General features: G+C 43.3%; 1 protein-coding gene across 1 annotated transcript in view; it reads left to right on the forward strand.

Moving 5' to 3' along the window:
- LOC145406303 (uncharacterized) overlaps positions 1-25,000 on the forward strand; it is a 98,179-nt gene that overhangs the window by 23,399 nt on the left and 49,780 nt on the right. The window contains exons 2-3 of the mRNA XM_080277464.1: positions 10,599-10,830; positions 14,126-14,248. Of these exons, the coding sequence (XP_080133590.1) occupies positions 10,599-10,830; positions 14,126-14,248 (355 nt within the window). The remainder of the gene's footprint in view (positions 1-10,598; positions 10,831-14,125; positions 14,249-25,000) is intronic.

Raw genomic sequence — 25,000 nt, forward strand, 5'->3', positions numbered from 1 at the left:
TCTCTCTCTCTCTCTCTCTCTCTCTCTCTCTCTCTCTCACACACACACACACACACACACACACACACACACACACACACACAGGTATTGTGCGTGATTGATTATGTGGGCCATTTGACTGGATGCACTTTAAAAATAATTGTCTTCATTTGTTTTTGGGTCCTATTTCACCCCATTTCATTCGTAAAATTGGAGGGGATGATGATTTCCTTGATGATGATGATGATGATGATGATGGTGGTGGTGGTGGTGGTGGTGGTGTTCTCCTGCATTTTTGCTTTTCTTTATTTTTTCTAGATTATAGGTGGAACTTTGGGGTGGAATGGTGATATGATGATGATGATGATGATGATGATGATAGCCTAGTGTAGATAGATAAATTACCTTCTTCTCAGTGTTGATAAAATATCAGTTTATCATCATTCACTAGATATATAAATGTAAAAAGAAAATGCTGCGAGATTAATAGTTGTCAGTGGAAAAAATATGTCAAAAACTACCGACAATATTTTGGAGTGGAAACATGGAGTGTGGTGGGGTTGCAGTGTTTATAGGGTGATTTAACATGCTGTTGGACATACTGCGGTTGCCATTAATATTGTAGCTGGATGAACATTGAACAGAGAATTGTTTGTTCAGAAAGTGTGGTGGACGAATCGATTTTGTGTTTGTGATGATGATGTGGTCTTCGTTTGTTGGTCGAACGTGTTCCACCATTATGTGAGGTTTAGGTCTCTCTCTCTCTCTCTCTCTCTCTCTCTCTCTCTCTCTCACACACACACACACACACACACACACACACACACACACACACACACACACACACACACACACACACACACACACACACACAGTCGTACCCAAAATATACAGGGACACAAACTAAGCATCTTAACTGGAACACTAAAACGACTGCCTACCCAGCGAAACGTTGGGAGGCTTGGTTTCTGTACCAGAGAATTCGCTACGAACACAAAAGCAGGATTACCTGGCGAGGGACAGGTGGGGGAGACGGAGTTGTGGTTCTCTTACAAAGTTAATAGTAGTAGTAGCTGTAGTTGTAGTAGTGGTAGTAGTAGTAATAATAATAGTTGTAAGTGATAGTAGTAGTAGTTGTGGAAGTCTTTGGGTAACCCTAGATTTAACAGGAGCTCTCTAATGAAATTAACCATTTATTTTTTACTATTAAAAAAATCTGCGTACCTCTAAAAACAGTATGTAAAATCAACCAGCATGGGATGTGTGTGTGTGTGTGTGTGTGTGTGTGTGTGTGTGTGTGTGTGTGTGTGTGTGTGTGTGTGTGTGTGTGTGTGTGAAACATGGCGAAATTCCATGAAATTGTCAAAACATAATATTTGCACTGGGAAACCACTTAGGAATATATACACAGCCACTAAAGTACGAAGCCTGGGTAGCTTAGTATTTTTAACAAGGTGGTATACAGGCACGGAGAGAGAGAGAGAGAGAGAGAGAGAGAGAGAGACTGACCAACATCTACTCAAATATCCATTACACTTTACACATCCAGCTACTGTAACTCTATATTCCTCCTGTACCCACGTCACTGCGATGACCCTTTCGATATTATATTACAGTACTTGTTATCTCCAAACGAGTTTTTTTTCAGGAGAGACTTTTCAAACTGGAGGATTAATTGTCGATTTGAGTAACACCTTAATTATGAAGCGTTTGTCTGTATGTGTGTATGTATATATCCTAAAAAATTTCCATAGGAGACAAGTTCTCTCTCTCTCTCTCTCTCTCTCTCTCTCTCAGGCAAAGGACTATAGTCTCGGCTCATGATTCTGAGGTCGTCATTATCGTACCCTGGCAACGTACCATTCAAAAGTGCGTCTGATTTCGTATCATATTATACACGAATCATATTATTATACACGAATATATTATACACGAGTATTATTATACACGAACATATTTTACACGGATCACATGCGTCTCATATTATACACGAAATCAGACACATTTGAATGGTAGGTTGCCAGGGCACGATATTAACAACCTTAGAGTCCCGCGTCGCGACTATAGTAATTAAGTAGAAGAGCGACCTCTGCCCTACAGGATGCTTCTCTAATGGACTCCCGCCTGGTACACAAATTTCGCCAGAGAACTCGGTGGAAACGCTTGTATGAGCACTTTAATTGCTTTCGAGAGAGAGAGAGAGAGAGAGAGAGAGAGAGAGAGAGAGAGAGAGAGAGAGAGCTTACACTGATACAGCCCAACAGTATGACTTTCTGAATGGGACAGTTATGTATGTGTGTGTGTTAATCAGCATCTGTGTGTGTGTGTGTGTGTGTGTGTGTGTGTGTGTGTGTGTGTGTGTGTGTGTGTGTGTGTGTGTGTGTGTGTGTGTAACTGTCAGTACAGTGTTAAAAGCCTCGTCAACATTTACACATTGGTTAGTTCATCAGAGTTTGAAGAGGTGTGTGACAGGCTATGCACCACAGCCTAAGTGGATTATTTAAGGTGCCAGTATGTTGGAGTGGCTGCCAGAGAGAGAGAGAGAGAGAGAGAGGGAGAGATACATAGACACAAACCTCATAGACTTTACGGTTCCAACGAAGTAGTCTTGGCGTTTCCGCTAATAGCAATCGTGTGGGCCGTAGTAGAGGTAAAGATCGTCATTGTTGGGAAGAGATAATTTTCTTACATGCCAGTCTCTCGTGTGTCAGTGTACCTACTAGTATTTTCTTGGTATATGGCAATAATATATGATTTTCCATTTTGCAGGGTGATTTTTCCTACTCATTCCCTGTCTCTTAGCTTCAGTGTGTCAGTAATATCTGTCTATGGTACTGATGTATATTTTTCCTTGTTTCAGGTGAGTATGGGTGATTAGTGGGCTTTCTGAGGGCGTGTGTAAGTATGTATATATATGTTAGTGTATTTGTATAGTTAGTAATTAATATATATTTATACGAAGGCGTTTATGTATGGAAATGTATGCTTGGTATACGACAGAAGAGTAAGTGTCTAAAAGGTTAAGTAAGACTAGGTTCGTATAGGTTAGGTTAGACTAGATTGTCAGGCTACGTTAAGATAGGCTAGATTATTATTATTATTTTTTTTTATCAGTTGAATTCGCTTGCCTAAAAATTTCAGTTGGCCCTTTCCTCCTGTCTGAATTGGCCTTCAGTTAGACGTGTTAGTTAGGCATGATAGTGTCGTGTCTGCTTGAACACACACACACACACACACACACACACACACACACACACACACACACACACACACACACACACACACACACACACACACTCTCTCTCTCTCTCTCTCTCTCTCTCTCTCTCTCTCTCTCCACCACAAAATAATTTAGTCTGAAATATTCTCCCAGCTGGCAATGTTTTTCAGTGCTGAAGCCTCGAGGTAATGGGATTTTATTTCATTCTCATAATAATGTTATATTGTTGAATTTAATGGAAGATTTTTAATAATAATAATAATAATAATAATAATGATACTAGTTACATGTATAGTAGTGTTGTAGTAGTAGTAGAAGCAGTAGCAATAATAACCCTATTACTACCACTGCTACTAATGATGATGATGATGATGATGAGGTGGAGGAAGAAGGGAGGGGGTAAGGAAGATGAGCAACAAAACAAGATGAGGAGGAAGAGGCGGAGGAGGAGAAAATGAGGATGGAAGGAAAGACAAGGATGAAGGGGGGAGAGATGAGGGTCCAGGGGGAAGGAGGAGTAGGAGGGAAAGGAAGAGGAAGTTGAGATCAAGAAGACAGGACAATTATTGTTGTGATAGAGTGTCTCCTTGATGATGATGATGATGATGATGATGATGAGGAGGAGGAGGAGGAGGAGGAGGAAGAAGAATTGAAGGAGAAAGAAGAGGAGAAGGAGGAGGAGGAAGAAGAATTGAAGGAGAAAGAAGAGGAGAAGGAGGAGGAGGTAGAGGAGAATAAAAGATTCAGAAGAAGACGAGGAATTGTAATAAGTAACAAATTAGGGAAAACTGGGAAATGAAAATATCCAAAGAGCAGGACGAAAGAGGCTTTGTGTGTGTGTGTGTGTGTGTGTGTGTGTGTGTGTGTGTGTGTGTGTGTGTGTGTGTGTCGATTACTTGGGTATGCATGTCTGGTTCTGGTAGAGAGCGAGAGAGAGAGAGAGAGAGAGAGAGAGAAAATGCTGCAGTCTGAATTGAAATTGATGGAATGCAGTGAGAGGTGGAATTGTGTGAGGGAAGAACAAGAGGAAGAGAAGAAGAAGAAAAAGAGTAGGAGAAGGAGGTGTAAAAGTGAGTGACAGCGGAACGAAAGATGAATGAATTGAATGAAGGAAATAAGATGGAGACAGATATAATCACAGTCATTCTTTCACCCTTCCCCTATCTTTCCTTTCTGTTTCCCTCTCGCTTTTCCATCTTCCTCCCCTCTGCTTTGCTTCCCCTTCCCCTTCTCCCCCTCCCTCTCCCCACCCCTTCACCCCTCTCTCCCTTTCCCTTTCACTTCTTACCCTCTCCGTTCCTCTCTCATTCTCCTTCCTTCCCTTCCCACTCTTCGTTCCCTTTCTGCCTTGCTTTTTCTGTTAATTGTCCAATTCCCTTCTTTTCCATCCTCCCCCTTTTCCTCATCTCTCCCTCTCTTCCGTTTGCTCCCTCCCCTTTTTTTCCCCTTCACCCATTTCTTCTGCACCCTTTTCTTTCTCTCTCATTCCTCCTCCCCCCCTTTCCTAACCCATCTCCACTCTCCCCCTTTCTCTTAACTCCGTATTCCTCCTTCCCTCCTATCCCTCCACCTCCGGCTTTCTAGTTTTCCCTCTCCTCCTTTCTCTATCCTCTCGTCTCCATTCCTCTCCTCCCCTCTCCTCTCCTTTCTTCTACTCTCCTCTCCTCTCGCCTCCTTTCCTCTCCTCTCCTTTCCTCAGCTCCTCATATTACCAGCCACAATCAGATTCAGTCCCACAATTTCGCAATCAGACAACGCTTGAGTGCATTTCCCTTAGTGACAAGACTTTCCATCATCTTTTATTTTTGATCATTTTACATTTATGAGGAAAAATGGGGAATAATTTAGGAGAAGAAATGAAAAAAAAAAATCAGAAATGTAAGAGGTGTGAGAATGTATGAGAAACTATGAAGAAAATGTATGAGGAATGTAAAATGCCAGGAGTATATATAATTTTATGAACAGGGTTTGAGAAATAGTGATGAATGTATGTGGAATGTAAGATACCGGTCGTAAAGAATGTATGAGAATGGGACAATAGTGAATAACTTGCGAAGAATGATGACAGTATTTATCGTGAGTGTAAATTATTGAAGAATTTATGGCGAATGTAAAATGGTTAAACTTTTATGTAAGAAGTAAGACAGTGTTTCGAGTACGTAAAGGGATTGTAAAACGTGTATAATGATGAATGGGAATGTAAAAAATGACGCAGAATTTAAGGTACAAGGAAATATAGCGAAAAATGTATGACAATGAATAACAAGTATTACTCCCTCATACGTTGGTTCGTGTGGAGTGTATGAGATGGCCGAGGTAGGACTGTGAATAATTTATGAGAAAGATAATGTAAGCATCTCTCTCTCTCTCTCTCTCTCTCTCTCTCTCTCACACACACACACACACACACACACACACACACACACACACACACACACACACATTTATTTATTTATTTATGTATTTACTTATATTCCTACCATGTCCATATTTATTACATTGGAGGTAGGTACAGTAATTTTTTCTTTTTTTTAAGCAGACGTATCCTGAATTTTACAAGTAGGCAGTGGAGGGTAGGACGACCACATCACTATTGAATGCAAAGCTGTTAGGCCCTTCAGGCGGAGTACATTGCGAGCAGCGCCGAATCACACTTTCTGACCGTCAGGGCGAGCGACTTGACCCCATTCTTGGTATCCCTGTACGATTCTATTCAGTTTAAAGGAAGGGTGATCTAGAGGAGTCCGGGGACCCAAGCAGGTGACGGCTGGGTAACTCAATCATTACGCTTCAGGTGCTGGTGCTGAGAGGGAGGGTAGGAAGGAAAGCGGTAGGGGAGGAGGATGGGAGGGAAGTTGGAGAAAGGGACCTAGGGAAATAAGAAGAGGAGGAGGAGGAGGAGGAGGGAGCGGAGAGTGGGAAAGAAAGGAGGATAGATGAAGAGGAAGAGGAGGGAGGTGCCAGGTAGGAGAAGGGAAGAAGGATGAAGGAAGGAGAGGAGAGGAGTTTGAAGGGGAAAAAAAGGAGGAGGAAGAGGAGAAAGAAGAAAAAGAAAACGAAGAGGAGGAGAGGGTATATGTAAGGACTGCAAATATGAGAAAAGGAAAGGAAAAATTTAAGGAATGTAAAGTGTTAGGAAAGGGAGAAAAGGGAGGAAGAAAAGGGGGATGAGGGAAGAGGAAGGAGAGAGTAGAAAGGAGGAAGAAGGGAGTAAAGGAAAGCAGGGATGGTGGGAAGGGGGAAGAGGAAAAGGAGGTAACGGTGAATGAACGAGGAGGAAACAAGACAGAGGATGGGGAAGGAAAGTAGAAGAGGAGAATGGAAGAGAGGAGGAAAGTTAGGGAAGGGAAGATGAGTATTGAGGGGAAGGAAAGGAGGGGAAGGGCGGGAGAAGCGAAAAGGAACAAGAGAGGGAAAGGAAGGAAAGGAGCGAACAGAAGAGAGGGGAAGGATGGAAAGAGTAGATGGGAGTGGAGGGAGAGGAAGAGGAACAGGAAAGAGGTGAGAGAGGAAACATGTGCAGAAGATGAGGGAAGGAAAGAGAAAAGGATGGGAAAGGAAGGAAGGAAAAGAAAGAGGAGGAGGGGGGAGGAGGGAAAGAGAAGAGGAGAAGGGAGGGAGATGAAGAAAGACAAGAAGGAGTGGGGTGGGGGGAGGGAGCACGTGTAAGTGATATGAGAATGAAGTGCATTTGATAGAGGCGTGTCGCGAAGGGTTGGGGGGAGGGGAAGAAGGAAGACAGGAGGGGAAAATGGGGAAAAGATAAAGAAAGGAGGAGGAAGGAAAGAAGAAAGGGGGTAGAACAGAAAGGAGCGTTGAGAAGAAAAAGGAAGAACATGAAGGGGAAGGAAGAAACGACGGAAGAAGAGGGGAAGAAGGAGGAGGAAGGAATGCAAGACAAAGAGGAATGGGGAGGGGGCAGAAGGACAGAAAGGAAAACGGATGGAAGAGGTGAAGAATGAAGTATGAGATTTAAAAAAAGAAAAGGGAAGAGGAAAAATGAGTCGAGTTAAAAGGAGGAACAGGGAAAGTAAACTACCACTTCCGGGAGTGTAAAAGTAAGATTGACCGTGAGTATTGACGTCATTGCTATTGATTAGAAAGAAATGAATGGCTGTGGATGGTTGTGTTGTGGCTGCGGAATGGGTGAGATTTCCGTGTGTGGCTGTGTACTGGCTGTGAATGGCTGTGGGTGTCTGTAGTGGCTGTGGGTGTAGTGACGTGTATGGTGCCTGTGTATAGCCTATGTAGTGACTGGGTGTCTGTGTAGTGGCTGTGGAATGACTGAGATTTCCGTGGGTGGCTTTATAGGGGCAGTGGATGGATATGGGTGACCAGGGGTGTCTGTGTATTGGCTCTGGGTGGCTGTAAATGTCTGTGGGATGGCTGTGTGTGGCAGTAATGTCCGTGAGGTGGCTGTGAATAGCTATGGAGTGATCTGGCAATGTAGAGTGGCTCCTGATAAAAGCCTTCCCGTGTCCCGCCCCAAGCCACCTTAATGGTCCAGCGGTGGCCCTGGGTGTCCTTCCTGACTTTCCCTGGTTGTTTGGGTATTGATGTTTCCTTCCTGAAGTTCTTTAATCATAACTTGGTATAGATTCTCGTTTATTTTTTTGCTGCATATTTTCACGTTGCTAAGTGGCCGAGAAAGACATTAATACAACTTACGTCCATTCCATAGATCTTGTGACTGTGGTTTCTCTCTCTCTCTCTCTCTCTCTCTCTCTCCAACATAACAATAAGATATAGACGTTCCGTATATATTATTTAGTTTAGAGCACTAACATCATAGCCTGTTCAGAAATAACAGTAGCCTATATATATATATATATATATATATATATATATATATATATATATATATATATATATATACATATATATATATATATTGTGTGTGTGGAGAGAGAGAGAGAGAGAAGCACACACGGTTGTGTACGTTATCGCTGAAGACAAAGAAAAAATGAATGCAATATACTTGAATCTATACGTTATTAAAATATTAGTAGGATGCATCTTAGTATTAGTGGAGTTGACCAGGGAGGTGGCAAGAGAGGTGAGTTTTCTATGATGCTTTGATACGTTTTCTTCTATGCCTTTTACTGTTAGAGGGATACCTGAGGACTTGGGTTATCGTTGTTTTAAATGATTTGCAAACACCCGTTCTTGAGCTATTTGTTTTGCTTGTTGCGCCCCCAAAAGATGAAGCTGTATTTTAAGAAAAGTAGCATGTATATCATGATTAAGGAGAAATATGCAAAACAAGTCGCCTGGGAAGAAATTCTACCGAATGTTTTGTGCCAGGAAGAATACGGATGTCTCACCATGTCATTTTCAGGACATCATAACTCCTAACAAACTTAATCCACCTACAACCAGACGATTTAACGCAACTTAGAAATTGCATCCTCTCCTCTGAGCGGTAGAAACAGTCTCAGGTAACTCTCTGGGAAATACTGGTGTAGATTTATTAAAATTACTGTAAAAGGAATGAATTCTCAGACTAAAGAGTAGCTTGATGCAGAGAGGAGAGAGGATCACCGCCGAGATAAGTGGGCTGATACAGCTGCTAGTACATATAGTATAATTTGTCAAATTACGGTAGGCAGACTGTCAGTTACGAAGCAGAAAGACAAGAAATGTTAACACAGTTCATTACTCGTAGCATGATATGACACCACCGCATTACCTGGAGGTCATTTAAAAGCTTAGTTTGCGACGTTGGATCAGCTTATATTTTCTTGTGTTAGTATACTTGCTTCACCTTCAGGTTTGCTGTTCTTAAAACAACTGTTTTTCTGATGAAAAGTCTGTTAAGTACAGGGCATAGCTAGGATTATTATAATGGTGTTGCAAAGGGGTTGCCAAACCCATTTATGGGGTGGCCCAAGGAGACTTCTCCAAGGAGAGTCTGGAGGTGTTCCTCCGGAAATTTGGGGTGGCCACTGGAATGGCCAGGCATACCGGTACTTCAGAGGTGGCCAGGACCACCCTGGCTACCCCGCTGGCTACCCCTTCTACATAATGTACTCTGAGGGTAATTGCGTTTTGTCAGAATTACCCTAATTGTATGGGGGAAGGATGATTACATAGGATGTGTCCTCCCAATTCATTTGTGTGTGTGTGGAGGGGGGGAGATTTATCCCTCATCATACCCAGGATCTTTGCTCATGTCGGGAACACATGTTTCAGTTCTCCAACCAACATCAGTGGTGGGAGTGAAGTTTTCTTTGTATCGTTGGTACGTTTTCTTCTATCAGTGAGACGATCCTTTCAGTCGGAGGACCTTCATTTCCTGTTATTTTAATACCAAACCATTTTTATCCGACTTACGTAAGACCTTTACTGATGAAAGGGTTATTGAATCTGTTTCTAACCCCTCCTGCTCTGACAGTCTTTCCAGATCTACATGAAACTAACTGGAGGTAGCAAGAATGACGGGACCGTAGTGATGTGGTTGATGGCCTATGTGTAGTTGATAGGTTGAAGCTAATCTAATATATTTTACTTCTAGGATCAGGGTTAGGATGATGTCTGTCACTTCAGTCGTAGGATTTTTTTCTCTCTTTTTCATTTTTTTTTTTCAAGACAGTTTGATTCAGCTAACAGAGATTTTCCTAATTGGGGGATGGGTTAGACAAGCTCTTTTAATGTTTTTTTTTTCTCTCTTTGCTTTTCAAGATTTTCATTAAGCCAAGGGAGACTTCCAAAATTAAGGTTGGTTAGATATAACTTCAGTGACCCTTTGGAAAAAAAAAAAAAATCCTAAAGATGAATAAAATCGTCTGGAGGTGGCAAGAGGACATCACTGGGACGCAGAAAAAATGTCTTTCCTATATTATTCCTGCTGCTTCCAGACTTTTTATTTAGCTTCAGGTAGACTTTTCAGGCTGAGGGAGTTGACGGCCTTAATGAACCCCTTTAGCACTTGGTTTGAATAAATTTGCTGGATAGAATCGTCATGGGGTAGGATGGCTGAAGTGAAATATACAGAGTGGCCAATTTATATCTCTAAACTTCCACTCCGCCGGGCGATTTCTCGTGTTGTGGGGTTGGCTTAGTGTTACCAGTACCGGTATCCACCCTGCACCATGTACTCATATCCTACTCTCACATTTACTCGTTTTTTGCTCTCACATTTACTCATTTCCTCTCTTCACTAAGTTCACTGCCACCATCACGCCCATACTAGCCGACGGAACATTCCCCGCAGCACACAAGGTACTGCCAGGTGAGTTTCTAGTGGAGCGCCGTTTGCGGTCCGCCCTGTACAATACGTCATTTGACCCTCGTATGGTCGATACAGATGACCTAACCCTTTATTTTCTTCCTTTAACCTTTTGTCTTCTCTCCAAACCCTTTGTCTTCTCTTCTAACCCTTTGTCCTCTATCTCTTCAGGCCATGTGTCCACAACCCCCAGCGTGGAGAAGGATATGGAGGGCGTGGGTGTGGTGGGGGGATTGGGGGTGGGGATGGGGGGGCGTAAGACCCCCCTCGACAGGTCCTCACGCTCCCCCTCCCCTTCACCGTCCAGCAGATCCAGGTCCAGGGAGCGGCCCCCCTCCTCACACGCAACCGGGCACCTGGCTGCACACGCGTTCAACCTGATGGTCACCGTTCCTCAAAATCTGTAAGTGTAGATACCATAGATTCATTGTAGAGTCCCGTAGATTAAGTTATGGTTGCGTAGATTAAGTCAAGGTCCTGTAGATTCTGTTGCACTTCTTCGTGACTAGCATCATATTGTAGTGTTAATCTACTATTACAACTCAACATTGGAGATGGAGAGGTGTCAATTTTAGGCCAAGTTAGAGGAAAGGGGCATTGTGGATGTTGATAGGAACTGTAGTTTTTGGTAGGACTTTGGTAGTTCTAGGGAGCGGCCATCGTCATCACACACAAGGTCACCGTATTACCAAATCTGTAAGGAATGATACCGTTGATTAAATTCAGGTGAACGTTCATTATCTGCTTGTAAGTTCTGAGCTCGTAAGTTAAGGGTCCGTGCCATAGATTAATATAAGATGTCGTACTTTAAGGTCTTAAAGGTTAAGTGTACTTACGCTGTGGTGTGGTATATAATATGTTCTTTTAAGTTTTGGTAGGAATTGTTGATTTTAGTATGACCTTGATGATGGTGATGATGATGATGAATAGTCGTGGTAGTAGTGGTGGTGGTGGCGGTATAATAAAGACCTCAGAATCCCAAGTATGCGGGAAAAAATAATTAGCTGACAAATCCAGTATTTCTGGAAGATTTACTAGGACGCGCAGAAGACCTCTTTAAGCTTTTCTGTTCTTACCGAGAAACAACTTTCCGCGCCACCCTCCCTCATAGTACCCGAGAAGGTCTTGCAGCCCAAGGTGAGAGGTTCGCCCTGGGGTCCAAATTCAGTTGATAGGAAAGTAAATTGAGGGCAGATACGATCATCCGCCAATAAAATGATGGATTCACTTAGGCGTCAAATTGAAGCTCCGGGGTTCGAGACGCTCTGAACCCTTCCAGTACGAGAGGTCCAGGTCTGACTTCCTCACATTTTGGGGAATTGTTAACTGCCGGTACATATATTTATTTATTAGTGTTATGGGTTATATAGAATGATAAACAGATAAATGTAGACAGATAGGTAGGTAGATAGTTTATTTTCATCGAGTTTCATGTGACCCAGGTTTCCATCTTGTTTCATATTGCATTTTCTCATTGGCAGACAGACAGACAGACAGATAGATAGATAGATAGACAGATAGATAGATAGATAGATAGATAGACTCATTAATTCAAATTTTCACCAAGAGTTTCCTTCGTTACCCTGGTTCCTCCCTCGCCAGCCCATACCATTCTCATCCAATCTGCTCTCTCTCTAGAACACCTGTGCCCGCTCTCACACACACTCTTTAATTTCCACACTTTTTCTTCTTCTTTCCTTCTCTTCTCTATTCCATAATTTTTCATGATTATGTTTTTCCCATTGCTGAAAAACATAAATCATTAGAGAGAATAATATCCTTAACGTCTTCACTCTGATAACGTTATTTTTTTTTTACCCGTTATCGGTACCTTCAAGCGATTTTGATTCTGTTTTGGAAGACTTCGAAGTATGGGGATTAGATATAGATTTTCTCATCCTCTTCGGTATGAGAGGTCTTTCCTTTATATAAGAATCGCCTGTTGGTAGCAAGAACAAGCTGTAATAATAGATCATGGGAAGTAAAGGGTTGTTGCAAACTCGTCATAAAGATGAAAAGGTCCGTCGCTTTCTAACAGTGGGTGTGTTTTTATATTACTTGCGACAGACGATTTTATTCAGCTTGCGGGAGGGGAATTGCAGTAAAAGGGAGTCGGTGGAGCTTGTTTCTGATCCATTTATTACCAGATTTCGTCTTATAAGTAAGGCATATCTAGTGGATAAGCATCAACCGTATGTGAAATCTGGGTTGTGGTCCCCGTAGAGTTCATTTTTATTTATTTATATTATTAATTTTTGGGGGGGTACGGTGGTAGAGTGGGAGCCAGGGTTCCGAGGGCAAGAACTGTGAGTGAATGAGAGTGTGACCCATTTAATTAGGCGGACTTTGTTGTCCTGTAATTTTTTTTCTTGCTCTATGAACCCAACCTCACCCCATCCGTAGGTTGGAAATGAGTCCGGATGATGTTGAAGGTGATGATGATGATGATGCTTATTATTATTAGTGGTAGTAGTAGTAGTAGTAGTAGTATCAACTGTACCCAAATTCATCACTACATGTTACTGATCTTTCCCCGTGCAACTTAACATCATGCAACATTTTCCCCCATTGGTTATATAAGATACCGTGTTAGTAACTTGCCTTACAAGTACTTTCTAAATTTTGCCTTATCAGATTGGTGGTGATAACGAGAGTAGTGTTTACCTCACGTTGTTTGTTATTAGTCACGTTAGTTCATCATCATCATCATCATCATCATCATCATCATCATCATCATCATCATCATCATCATCATCATCTTCCTAACCCTGTTTTCCAGTGCAGTGAATGAAAATTATTAGATAAGAGGAATTTTGTGTCTTAGGTTTTCGCCATCTCTGTACATCATCATCATCATAAGTCTCTTTCCCACAAATATGGTCTCTCTCTCTCTCTCTCTCTCTCTCTCTCTCTCTCTCTCTCTCTCTCTCTCTCTCTCTCTCTCTCTCTCTCTCACCGTACTTTTAATCGTACGCAATTACAGTGTTAAGCTTTTTCATTAAAGTTAAGACCTTCCTCCCCCTTTCCTCCCACACCAAAGTTGTAAAAGTTTCCCTTTTTATATCATCATCATCAGCTTCCTCCTCTTGCTTCACCTCCTCCTCCTCCTCCTCATCATCATCATCATCATCATCATCATCATCATCATCATCATCCAGCCTCTTTTTATTTTTTTTACTCGCTGGTGGGGTGAGGTAGAGTCCAGAAAGCAAGGAAAAGGAAAAAAAATATGTATATAATGGAAGAACTAGTCAGCTGCATATGCCTTGAAATGAGCAAGCTAATATTGGTTTATCTATCCTTCTATCTGTCCATCTCTATCTTTCTATCTATCTTTATTACAGAGCGAAGGACGACTATTTAACGCACCCCATCCTGGGCAAGTTAATATCTACCTACCTACCTGTCTGTATAGTAACTTCGTCTGTCTGTGTCTGTCAGTCTGTTTCTCCGTCAATCTGTCCACCGGTATCTATCCTTATTTCAGAACGAAGGATGACGAAGGTAATATCTACCTATCTACCTGTCTGTCTAGTATCTGCCTATTACTCCTTCAACCTGTCTGTCTGTCAGTGTAGCTGTATGTTGCAGAAAGAAGCATGACCAAGCCTATATCTGTTTATTTACTTACCTCCCGACCTACCTGCCTATGTATCTATTTATCTATCAATATATCTATTAATCTGTCTCTCTTCTAGAACAAAGGATGACCACTCGACGCCCCCAACCTTGGGCAAGCTGACCCCAGACCTACTGTCGGGCAACCAGTACGAGGCCGATGTGTCAGACCAGTCGGACTCCTGCCTTGGCGTTCCGCAGGGGTGAGTGTTGGACCCTGTTTTTATTATTATTATTATTATTATTATTATTTTGCTTCATTATCCGTGTTATTTTCCGGATCTTTGTCTCCTTCTCCTTGCTCTTCCTCTTGCTGTTTCTTTCTTCCTCGGCGTTCCTCAGAGGTGAGTGTCTGGGCCTGTATTTATTAGGAGATTATTACTATTATTATTATTTTTGTTATTATTTTTTTCCGTTCATAAACGAGTATAACCTCTAGCTCTCTGACTCTCTCTCAGTTGATCTCTTTTGTCTGCTTGAGATGCTAGTGAGAGATGGTATGATACACTGCCATTACTGCTTTCTCTCTCTCTCTCTCTCTCTGTTTCTCAGGGTAAGGGTTGTAGGATAGCCTCCCCCTGTCACTGTGTCGGTGATCCTGATAAGATAAAGAGGCGAATTTACGATAATGTCACGTCCCTTGTTGAAGCTACGATGCCTTCTCTTCCTCTTCCTCCTCGTTCGTCCTTAGTTTTTGTTTCCTTACCTCTTTTTCCTTTCACCTTAGACTCCTTGCTTCATCTGTTCTTCTCCTCCTAAATTCTTATTCATCTTCCTCGTCTTATTCGGCTAATTTGTGGTGTTATCTTCTGCTTCCTTGAATCTCAGTTTGTTTTTCTCTGCTCCATATCCTCGTCGATTCCTTTTGCCCACCCCTATCAATCTTCCTTCTTCCTCCTCCTTGTCTTCGTCCTGTTAGGCTTTCTGCTTTCCTTCCATCCTTTTTCCCTTCTCCTCCTCCTCCACCTAATCTTCGGATCTAAACTCTTCCCCCCTTTGTTCAGTCCTCTCTCTTGGGTCTTCTCTCTCTCTCTCTCTCTCTCTCTCTCTCTCTCTCTCTCTCTCTCTCTATATATATATATATATATATATATATATATATATATATATATGGCTGGCTGGCTGACTGGCTGACTGACTGGCTTCTATCCGCATGGTCTAGTTTCCCCAACGTATATTGACCTCTGATGCTTCGGTGGTTTCTAATGACACGTTGACCTGCGACCTCTGTGTGACCTGAGAGAGAGAGAGAGAGAGACCAAAGGGACTATGCACTTTAAGTACGTCCTCACTAATTACTACCTGTTATTTTGACACACACACACACACACACACACACACACACACACACACACACACACACACACACACACACACACACACACACACACACACACACACACACACACACACACACACACACACACACACACAGCATTCAAGCATTTCCCCATTACTTCTTCCGGGTACACCCACAGACAATCGCGGTAACAAGTGTACGCGCACACACATTCATGACTACATATGCAGGAAGAAAGACACACACACACACACACACACACACACACACACACACACACACACACACACATTCACATGCACTAATTGGTTTGTTCCTTCCGGGTTTGCATTTCGCCACACACACACACACACACACACACACACACACACACACACACACACAGCATCATTATTTTCCTACTGGCTTTCGTTTTGTTATTGCTCTCTCTCTCTCTCTCTCTCTCTCTCTCTCTCTCTCTCTCTCTCTCTCTCTCTCTCTCTCTCTCTCTCTCTCTCCACTACGCCTTTCAGACATCCTTTTCATGCGTTCCTCAAAGCGTGAAGAATAAGCCAGAACCACCCTCTCCCTCCAGCATTCTCCTTGCAAACCATCATCATCATCATCATCATCATCATCATCACCGCATCTCTATCCAAGAAAAGGAAAAATGAGTAGATGCAATCATGAGCTTATCCTAACGTGAACCCGGTGGACTGTAGGACGATGTTGCCCTCATCTGACATTCTAATTTCCTTCTTTCGGGGGATGTGAATGGTATAGATAGATAGATTGATAGATAGATAGGTAGGTAGGTGGATAGATAGATAAATAGATAGGTAGGTAGGTAGATAGAGTTATAGATAGGTAGATCTACAGACAGACAGACCGGCAGACAGGTATATAGGTAGGTTGATTGTGTTAGTTAATTTGCTTCTACTTTGGCCAAACAGTTTTTCTATGTTTATGAAAGACCATTTATTATGAAGGGCGTAATCCTATCAATTCTTCATTCCGTTTTAATCCCTGGTAATCCTGGGCTTTGTATATTCATTTATAAGCGAATTTGACTTGATGTTATGCTAGAGAGACGTGGTGTATATTTTTTCTCTTAGTACAAATAAGACGAGAACCAAAGGCTAATTCTCCAGACCTTACCCTTCGAAAGAAAGGTAATCATTATCATTGTTGTCACTGTCACACCGCCACGAAAGTCAGTATCTTCGTCATCATCACCACGACAGTCACCATCATCATCATCATCATCATCCATGAGGTCAAGGAATTATCACCCGTAAGAAGCGGCGTCAGACAGCACACTCCTGCAGCCAGCGCCTGTGTTAACCAGCATCTATAACCCCTCCCCTTTCTCTCTCTTTCTCTCTCTCTCTCTCTCTGTATATACAGTAATTCTACTCTTAACTGTTTGCCACGCTGGTAGAAGGGGTGAGTGAGTTGGGGTAGACTGAGTGGAGATAACGTGAGTGGGAGCGTGTGGACGTGATGATAAACAACCGGATGAGGGAGGCTTCATAACTAGCCAAAGCTAATGGGGTGTCGGCTGGTACCCAATTAAACTCAGGATGCAGAAGTTGAAAAAAAAAATAAAAGATACGAAGCTTTATTAATAAATGGCCACGGATAATCGTGTCACAGGATGCCAAAATCACACTCAGGATGCGGAAATCAGCCCAAATTCAATAATAATTCATGACTTGCCTCGGGTAATGGAGTGGCGAAATAGGCTCAGTACCCTTCCTTTCCTATCACTGTCTTTTACACGCAGAATTATATTTGTGTTTCTTCCACCTTCACTTGGTCCAGATTTTCGTCCGTGTGTGGATTTTTTTCATGTAGGTCACTGTCAGAACTAAACAGTGCTACAGTTCTACGTCCTTTCCGTAGCACTTCTTCCTGACTAGCATCATCCTATTCTAGTATTAATCTGTTGCTGTAACTCTTCATTCATGTTGGAGAGATGGTAGTTATAGGCCAAGGTAAGAGGAAAAGCAGTATGTAGTAGTCATAGTATTCCCTTTACTAAACAGCCTCCTAAGGACCACTGTGTCTGTTGCTGTTGGCTTCCATTTGTACCCTTTGTAGTCCTCTTAACGTCTCCCTCCCTTCTTGCAGTCCATATCTCACAGGTCCACTGCTCTCTCCTCCTCCATCCTCCACTTACTGGTTTCTCCATAGTTTCCTCAACGCTTCCTCCACCCTGTACTTGTTATCTCTTCTCTCTGTTTTCCTCATTGCATACTACCAACCCTCATCCCATTCACCCTTCACTTAGTATCTTTCCTTTCTTATTTTCTTCACCACCTTCCACTCTCACCCCTTCCATCCTCCTGTTGCTATTTTTTTTTTCTATTACACCCCACTCTTTCCCTCCCCACTCGCTTTTGCTACTTCCCAATCACTCTCACTTCTCTTCCTCTTTCCTCCCCAAAACTCTCCTTACTGTGTAACTCCCACTTCATCCCCTCTCATTCTATCCCCTTTCACTTCCATCACTCCGTCCCTTCTTCCCTCGTCACTCACTCGATCCACTCAGACTCCACGTCTCCTCACCCCCCTCTTACCGCCTCCCCCACCTGTGTGTATATCCACTTCCTCTTCCCTCACCCCCACTCACTCTTTTTCCACTCATAATACCCGCACTCACTTAAGTCTTCCTTCTCCTCCTGTTTTACACACACACACACACACACACACACACACACACCTTTCCTTCATCATCCTTGGTTTTTATCCATCGTTCCCATTCCCTTCCTCTCCCTCCATGCAGTTCACTTCTCTCTTCTTTCCAGTCCTTCTCTATCTCTCCTTCCCTCCCCTTCTCTCCCTCTTCTTACTTCCACCTTTCCTCGCCCCCCTTCTCTCCCGCCCTCGCTTCCTCCCTCCCTCTCCGCTCAACTTCCTCGCCATCTTGTCTCAACTCCTTTACCTCTCCCTTCATCCCTCCTCTCTTACTGTCAAGATTATTTTTATTCTTCATTCTTTCCTAGCTCCCTCTCTCTCTCTCTTGTCTAACCCATTCTTTTCCTCCTCCTCTATTCTCCCTCACTCCCTTCCTCCATCACATCCCCTCGCATCTTTCCCTCATCACTCTTTCTTTCCTTTCCTTCCGACCTCATTCTCTCTCTTTGTTTAACCCATCCTTCTTCCTCCATATTTCCCTCCCTCTCATACATCCCTCCTCCCTCCCTTTCCATACATCCCTCCTCCCTCACTCCCTCCCTCCCTCCCGCCTCCCTCCCTCTCTCCCTTCCTAACAGCCCATCTCACCTCCCTTCCAGTCACTTCCCGTCTCGCCGCGGTGGAGTCGGCACGTCGCTCGCCTCCCGTGCGCACCCCCTCTCGTGCGTAAGTGAACGGAGCATCAAGAGAACGTGCACGACGGTGAGAGGTGGTTGAGGACGTTGGAAGAGCCACTTGGACCTTCATTTACAACTTACGTACAATTTCATGTCTGTGATTTGGTTGTGAGGGAAGAACTGGGAAAGGAGAATGTATACACCTCACCTTTCGTGCGCACGTGCAGGGAGCTCTAGAGTACGTGCAAGGCCGTGAAAGACAGTAGCGGACGTAGGAGTAGCGACCCAAGTGCGTATTGTAGCCACCTAAGTGCGTAAGGAGTGACTCGAGTGCGTTCGGTTGCGTTCTGCAATCCCTTCACACGTCATTCCTTAAGGGGTCGTGTTGTGTGTGGCTTTGAAGATTTCGTAACACCTCATTTTTAGCGAGTTATTTTCTCACATTACACTTCAATGGCCTCTGAGTGCGTAGGGAGAAGCCTGGGTGCGTAGAGAGCCACCTGAGTGAGTAGGGAGCCACGTGAATGAGTACGATTGCGGTCAATAATTCATTTACATGCCTCCCAGTGGGTCATGTTTTGCGTGGCTTTTTCGTAAACCCTCGTGGATCGCGATTTATTCATAGTACATTTCAGTAGCCTCAGAGTGCGTTGGGTATGACCCGAGTGGAGGGCAGTTCCTAAGTTGACCTCTTAAGATTCCGTCCTTGTGCGAAGAGATTCCGTAAGTGGACCTACAGTGTCGCCTAACTGATGTAAAAACACCTGTGGCCAACAAGGACGTTCCCGATAAGGAGGACGTTTACAGTAAAGAGAACGTTAGCCCATTATCGAGGGCATCCCCATGTGAGAGAACGTTTAGCCATTTGACATAGCAAGAGCATCCCTTACTGAGAGAATGTTTATTCATTCGAGGAGTCCCTGATTAGGAGAATGTTTTTCTGTTATGAGAACATTCCAGTGAGCCCAAGGTTTTGTTTACGTGGTACGAGACTGTCCGTAACGGGAAGAACGTTTACCTGTCGCGACAGCATCCCTAATTGTGAAAACGTTTACCGATTCCAGAACGTACTTGTTTGGAGAACGTTTACCTGTCAAGAGAACATCCTAATTAGTCCAGGAATTTGTTTGCGCATTAAGAATGTTCTTGAGTAGAAGAACGTTTTTGCCCATTACCATAACGTTCCTTGAGCTCGTTCACGGGGAGCATAGTGGGTCAGTGTTACGAGGAATAGGCCTGTTTTTACGAAACAAGCCAAATACAAGCATAGTAATAGCTCTTTTACACCTTGTGGGCTGAAATCAGTGGTGGTGATTGTGATGTTGGTGCTAGTGAGTGGGGTGTTAATTGTGGTGATGGTAGTGAGATTAGTTCGTGCTAGTGGTGGTGCTAATTGTAAGTGGTAGTAGTGGTGGCTCATGTTAGTGGCTGATGGGAATTGTTAGTAGTATACTGTATGGTGCTGTTGGCGAGTGGATCTAGTGTTACAAGTGGAGCGATTGGGATGACGTTGAGATGGAGTGTAGCTTAGTAGTACGAGTGGTGTGAATAGTGAATGGTGCTACTTTGTGTGTTGCGAGTGGTAAGTGGTGCGAGTGGAGATAGTGAAACGAGTGGAATTTTAAAAGGAGGATTGGTGTTAGGTGTTAGATCGTGGTAAAGTGAGAGGTGCAAACAGTGGATGGTGCGAGTACAGATAATGAAGAGTTTCTAGTAGAGTGAGTGGCGAATGGAAGTAGTGGAGCGAGTAGGGAGGGATAGAGTGAAGTGGAGTGGGTCCACCCTTGGTAGCCTCATGCATATGCGAGAGAGCAGGGTTAGGTCATTACTACTGCACACACACACACACACACACACACACACACACACACACACACACACACACACACACACACACACACACACACACACACACACACACACACACACACACACACACACACACACACGTTACATGCATATTGATACAGGTCCCAGCGAATCTCGAAACCCACTCTGGACACATCTCGTTTGTCAATGCCGGCTGACGTCAGAACAGTTTTGTACATGATAGAGAAATCGTAGGACTCATGTTTTAATTCTTGCTGGCACTAGACGATTTTTTCCTGTCTTTAAGAGACCCCTGGACCTCTTAGCTTGGGTGGGTTTACTTGGAGATGGTATTTGATTAAGGTCAGTAACTGGCGATTTTCTTCATAAATCCCCGAAATCTAGCGACGTATGTTTGAATTATTCTTTACCTATTTTACCTGCGACCAGATCATTTTTACGTAACCTTGGGACGGTCCTTAGTAGTCAAGGGCTGAATGAAGGCTTAATCTGACGTGTCTTGTATGAAACATCTCTCCTCAGCTGAAATAAATCGTCTTGGAATAGTGGGAATATAATACAGAATTCTTCATCAGAGTGAATGGCTTAGAGAGAAATACTAACTGCTTCAGTATCCCCTCCAGTACAAGAAATCATAGTTAGAGACTGTTTTATCCAGCTTAGGAGAGACGGTTTCATCCAGCCTGGGAGAGACGGTATTTTTCAGCTTAGACGATTTTATTAAGGAGAGACGATTTTATTCAATTTAAAGAGCTAGAGAGGAAGGGAAGGTCACGAAAAGTAAAGGAGAGAGAGAGAGAGAGAGAGGAGGGGGGGTTACAGGTATCTAGATTGATCCTGTAGTACTGTAGGCTTCCAATTACCGTAGTTATTTAATGCATACTAACACCTGGTTTTCTTTTTTTGGTGTGTGGTGTTGGAGGGTGGCGCATATTAATATTCTCTCTCTCTCTCTCTCTCTCTCTCTCTCTCTCTCTCTCTCATACGTAGTTGTTTCATTTTATTTCCTTCATGCACACACTTTTTCATTTCAAAACAGATTTAGAGAGAGAGAGAGAGAGTTAAACCGTCTCACTTTTGGCTATGTCAACACTGCCTCAGTTTACAAGCATCTCTCACAAAATTTACAAATCTTAATTGTTCCAGCCGAAAAAGATCGTGAAGCATTTCGATCTTGTAATATTTTTTCGCCCAATTCGTGCCTGGTCGTGAAAACAGGGAAATGACGTAAGATTTGTCGTAAGATTTTTTGTAGTCCCGGAAATTCAGAGAGCAGAAAAATTGGGCAGGGTTACTCGTAAGATTTTTTTTAGATCTTCAATAATTCAGAGAAAAGGGTTTTGGCGTAAATTATATCTGGGTTGTTTTTTTAGTCTGAAATGTCCAGTAATAGTAGTAGTAATAGTAGTAGTAGTAGTAGTAGTAGTAAAAGTAGCAGCGGCATTAGTAGTTGTTTATGTTGTTGTAGCCCTAGGTTCATCTGAAACATGACCTCAGTCGGCTGTAGCCTTAGGTTGGTCTTCTGCAGTTTCCCATCCACCTTTCGGGGGATAGGAAAGTAGTTGAGGGACGACCAGGCTATATCAGTGCTACAGCGTGAAGGCCTCCCTCTCCAGCACCTCAAAAGTTCATAAAGAGAAAATAGCGTAAGGTACTTGGATATCGTAAGAACTTTTTTTTCCCTCGAGAAGTAAGTCAGCCTCTTAGGACTCTGTTTTAAGTGGTATTGTAAACTTCGTTGCAATTTTCTTTTTAGTGATTTTTCTCTGGGTCTTAAACGTTGAATTTCCCTTGTATGTTAATTTTTAGGTATTGTATCTGCATAGTTTTTATTAGCGACATAAAGTAGGAGATTTAAACTTAACAATGTAAATCGCCAAAAAGGATATACTGTGAGACATCCATTGTATCATATAATATGGCCCTTATCTAGTGTTTAAATTAGGTTGATTCCTGTTACCTCCTATTTATTTGTTTACTTGACTTTTGGAAAACCTTTCGTGATGACATGGGGAGAATGAATCTGCCTTAACTCTTTCGGTATTTTTAGTTTATTCTTGATGCCTTCAGACCAATTCCTTCAACTCAGTGAATATCTCATACTGAAGGGGTCTAAACTCTTCCTGAAATACGACTCTGAGCTTCAATTATATAGAAAAGGCGAAGAACGTAATTGGTATTTTGCATGCTCTTTGAGGAGGCTTCTTTCAGCAGGTTTGAAATATTCGCTCAGGTGTGGTTTTATGTTCGTTGTGGCTCTCTCAACAGGTGAGAGAGAGAGAGAGAGAGAGAGAAAGAGAGAGAGAGAGAGAGAGAGAGAGAGAGAGAGAGAGAGAGAGAGAGAGAGAGAGAGAGAGAGACGAGGAGGGAGGGAGGGAGGGGAGTGCATGGTATGGAAGGAGAGGAAGCGGGAGGCAGGGAGGGAAGGAAGGAGTGAGGGGGAGCGGCAGGGAGGGAAGGAAGGAGTGAGAGAAGAGGGAGGAAATGAGTAGGTGGCAGAGCAGGAGGGACGGAGGTAAGAAAGAGGAGGTGGAGGGAAGAGGAGGAAGAGAGGGAGAGAGGAAGGGACGAGAGTTGAGGAAACGATGGGGATAGGGAAGGATAGTGATAGAGGAAAGGGGGGGTTAAGGGAAGAGGGAAAGGGAGGAAGGAAGGGCAGAGAGGTGAGGGAGAAGGGGAGGAAAATGAGAGGATAGAGAGAGGAAAGGAAGAGGGAGTAAAGGAGGAAAGAGAGGATTGGGTGAGAGGAGAGTAGGAGGGAAGAATGGAAGACGAGGGAGGGGCGTGGAAGAGGGAGGGAGGTAGGAAAGAGGAAAAAAATATTAAGGGTGAGGTGAGGGTTCTGCATGTCAACTTAATCTGGCCTTAATCAAGGAGAGAGAGAGAGAGAGAGAGAGAGAGAGAGATAAAGAGAAGGGGTGAGAGGAAGGAGGAAAAGGGGAAATGGAAGGAAGAAGGGAGAGGAAGGGGGGAAAGGGAGGGGAGAGACGAGAGGAAGGGGGGAAAAGGGAGGGGAGAGGAAGGGGGGAATGGGAGGGGAGAGGGGAGACGAGAGGGAGAACTGATTTAACTACAAGGGGAAAGGGAGGGGAATACGAGGGGAGGGAAGGGGAGGGGGAGGAAGAAGGGAAGAGAGAATGAATAAAAGAAGTGTGTGGAAGGGGGAGAGGAGAAATAAAAAGAATACTGCACGAATGAGAGAAAGAGACAGAGAGAGAGAGTGAGTGAGAGAAAGAGAGAGAGAGAGAGAGAGAGAGACTAGGTTGGGGTCATTTCCGTGGCTTCCTCTTTCCTCTTCAATCACTGTCCTCTTCTCCTTTTCTTCCTTCTGCTCTTTGGCTTTCTCTTCTCTTGTCTTCAGTTTTTTCTCATTGTCCTATGCACACTCTACTTTCTCTCATCTTTTCCCCTCGCCTCTTCTCTCCTCTCCTTCTCTGCTTTTCTCTCCTCTTTCTCAACAACTTCTGATATTCCGTTACTCATTCTTCTCTTCTCTTTCTCCTCTTTCCTTTCGAACGTCTCTCTCCTCTCCTCAGCTCTCTCTCTCTCTCTCTCTCTCTCTCTCTCTCTCAACCACATCGATCGAGAAGAGAGGCAGGGACGGAGTGGGAGGGCGGAGGGGGGTACCAGACACCTTACAGTCGTGCTCAAAATTTTCATCCCTCCTTGGCCTACGTTTTTGAAGGTGCTTAAAACGTGAATACGTATGCTTATGGAGGAGAGGGTGAAAAGAACATTGGAAAACGGATAAATAAGGACCGAGAAATAAGAAGGAAAGGACCTGGAAATAAGGAAGGTGGCAAAATATAAGAAATAAATAAGAAAGCGACAGTGGAAGTCAGAGAAACGACAAAAACTCTGAGAAGAATAAGGAAGTGGAAAAGTTAATCAGGAAACAGGAGAACATATCAGAGAATAATGAGAAAACGAAATGTAGAGGATGAAGAGGGAAGTTTTAAGAGGAAAGGGAGTGATAAATACGAAATAAGAAATGAATACAGGGAGGAGAGACTGGGAGGAACTTCTGTCTGTGGTTTGGCCAAAGAAAAAGAAGAACAGTAACAAGGAAGAGGACAGAGAAACTAGTAAGGAGGAAGTACTTAGGACAAAATTAGGACAATAACAAGGAAATAGACAAAGACAAAGAAACGAGTAAAGAGCCAACAGATATAAGTCAAACCCGTGTTAAACCCATCACTCCGAATTCGTATTGTTCATTTTGTTTATGTTACTCTCAGACGATTTTATTCAGCTCAGGAGAGACCTTTCGAACTGGAGGGGTTAAATTTAGCCTTCAATAGAGCCCTTAGTATTAGTGGTCGCATTTATGCTGAACAAAATGATCTGAAGGTAGAAAGAATAACACAAATGCGTCATTAAACCTCGAATCTCTCTCTCTCTCTCTCTCTCTCTCTCTCTCTCTCTCTCTCTCTCTCTCTCTCTCTCTCTCTCTCTCTCTCTCTCTCTCTCTCTCTCTCTCTCTCTCGTACATTATTTATATCGTTTTCTTATCAACATCATTTCCATCA

Source organism: Coenobita brevimanus, chromosome 70 (assembly GCF_032717465.1).
Source record: "Coenobita brevimanus isolate Jiangsu-jjx chromosome 70, ASM3271746v2, whole genome shotgun sequence".
In the NCBI taxonomy this organism is placed as follows: domain Eukaryota; kingdom Metazoa; phylum Arthropoda; class Malacostraca; order Decapoda; family Coenobitidae; genus Coenobita; species Coenobita brevimanus.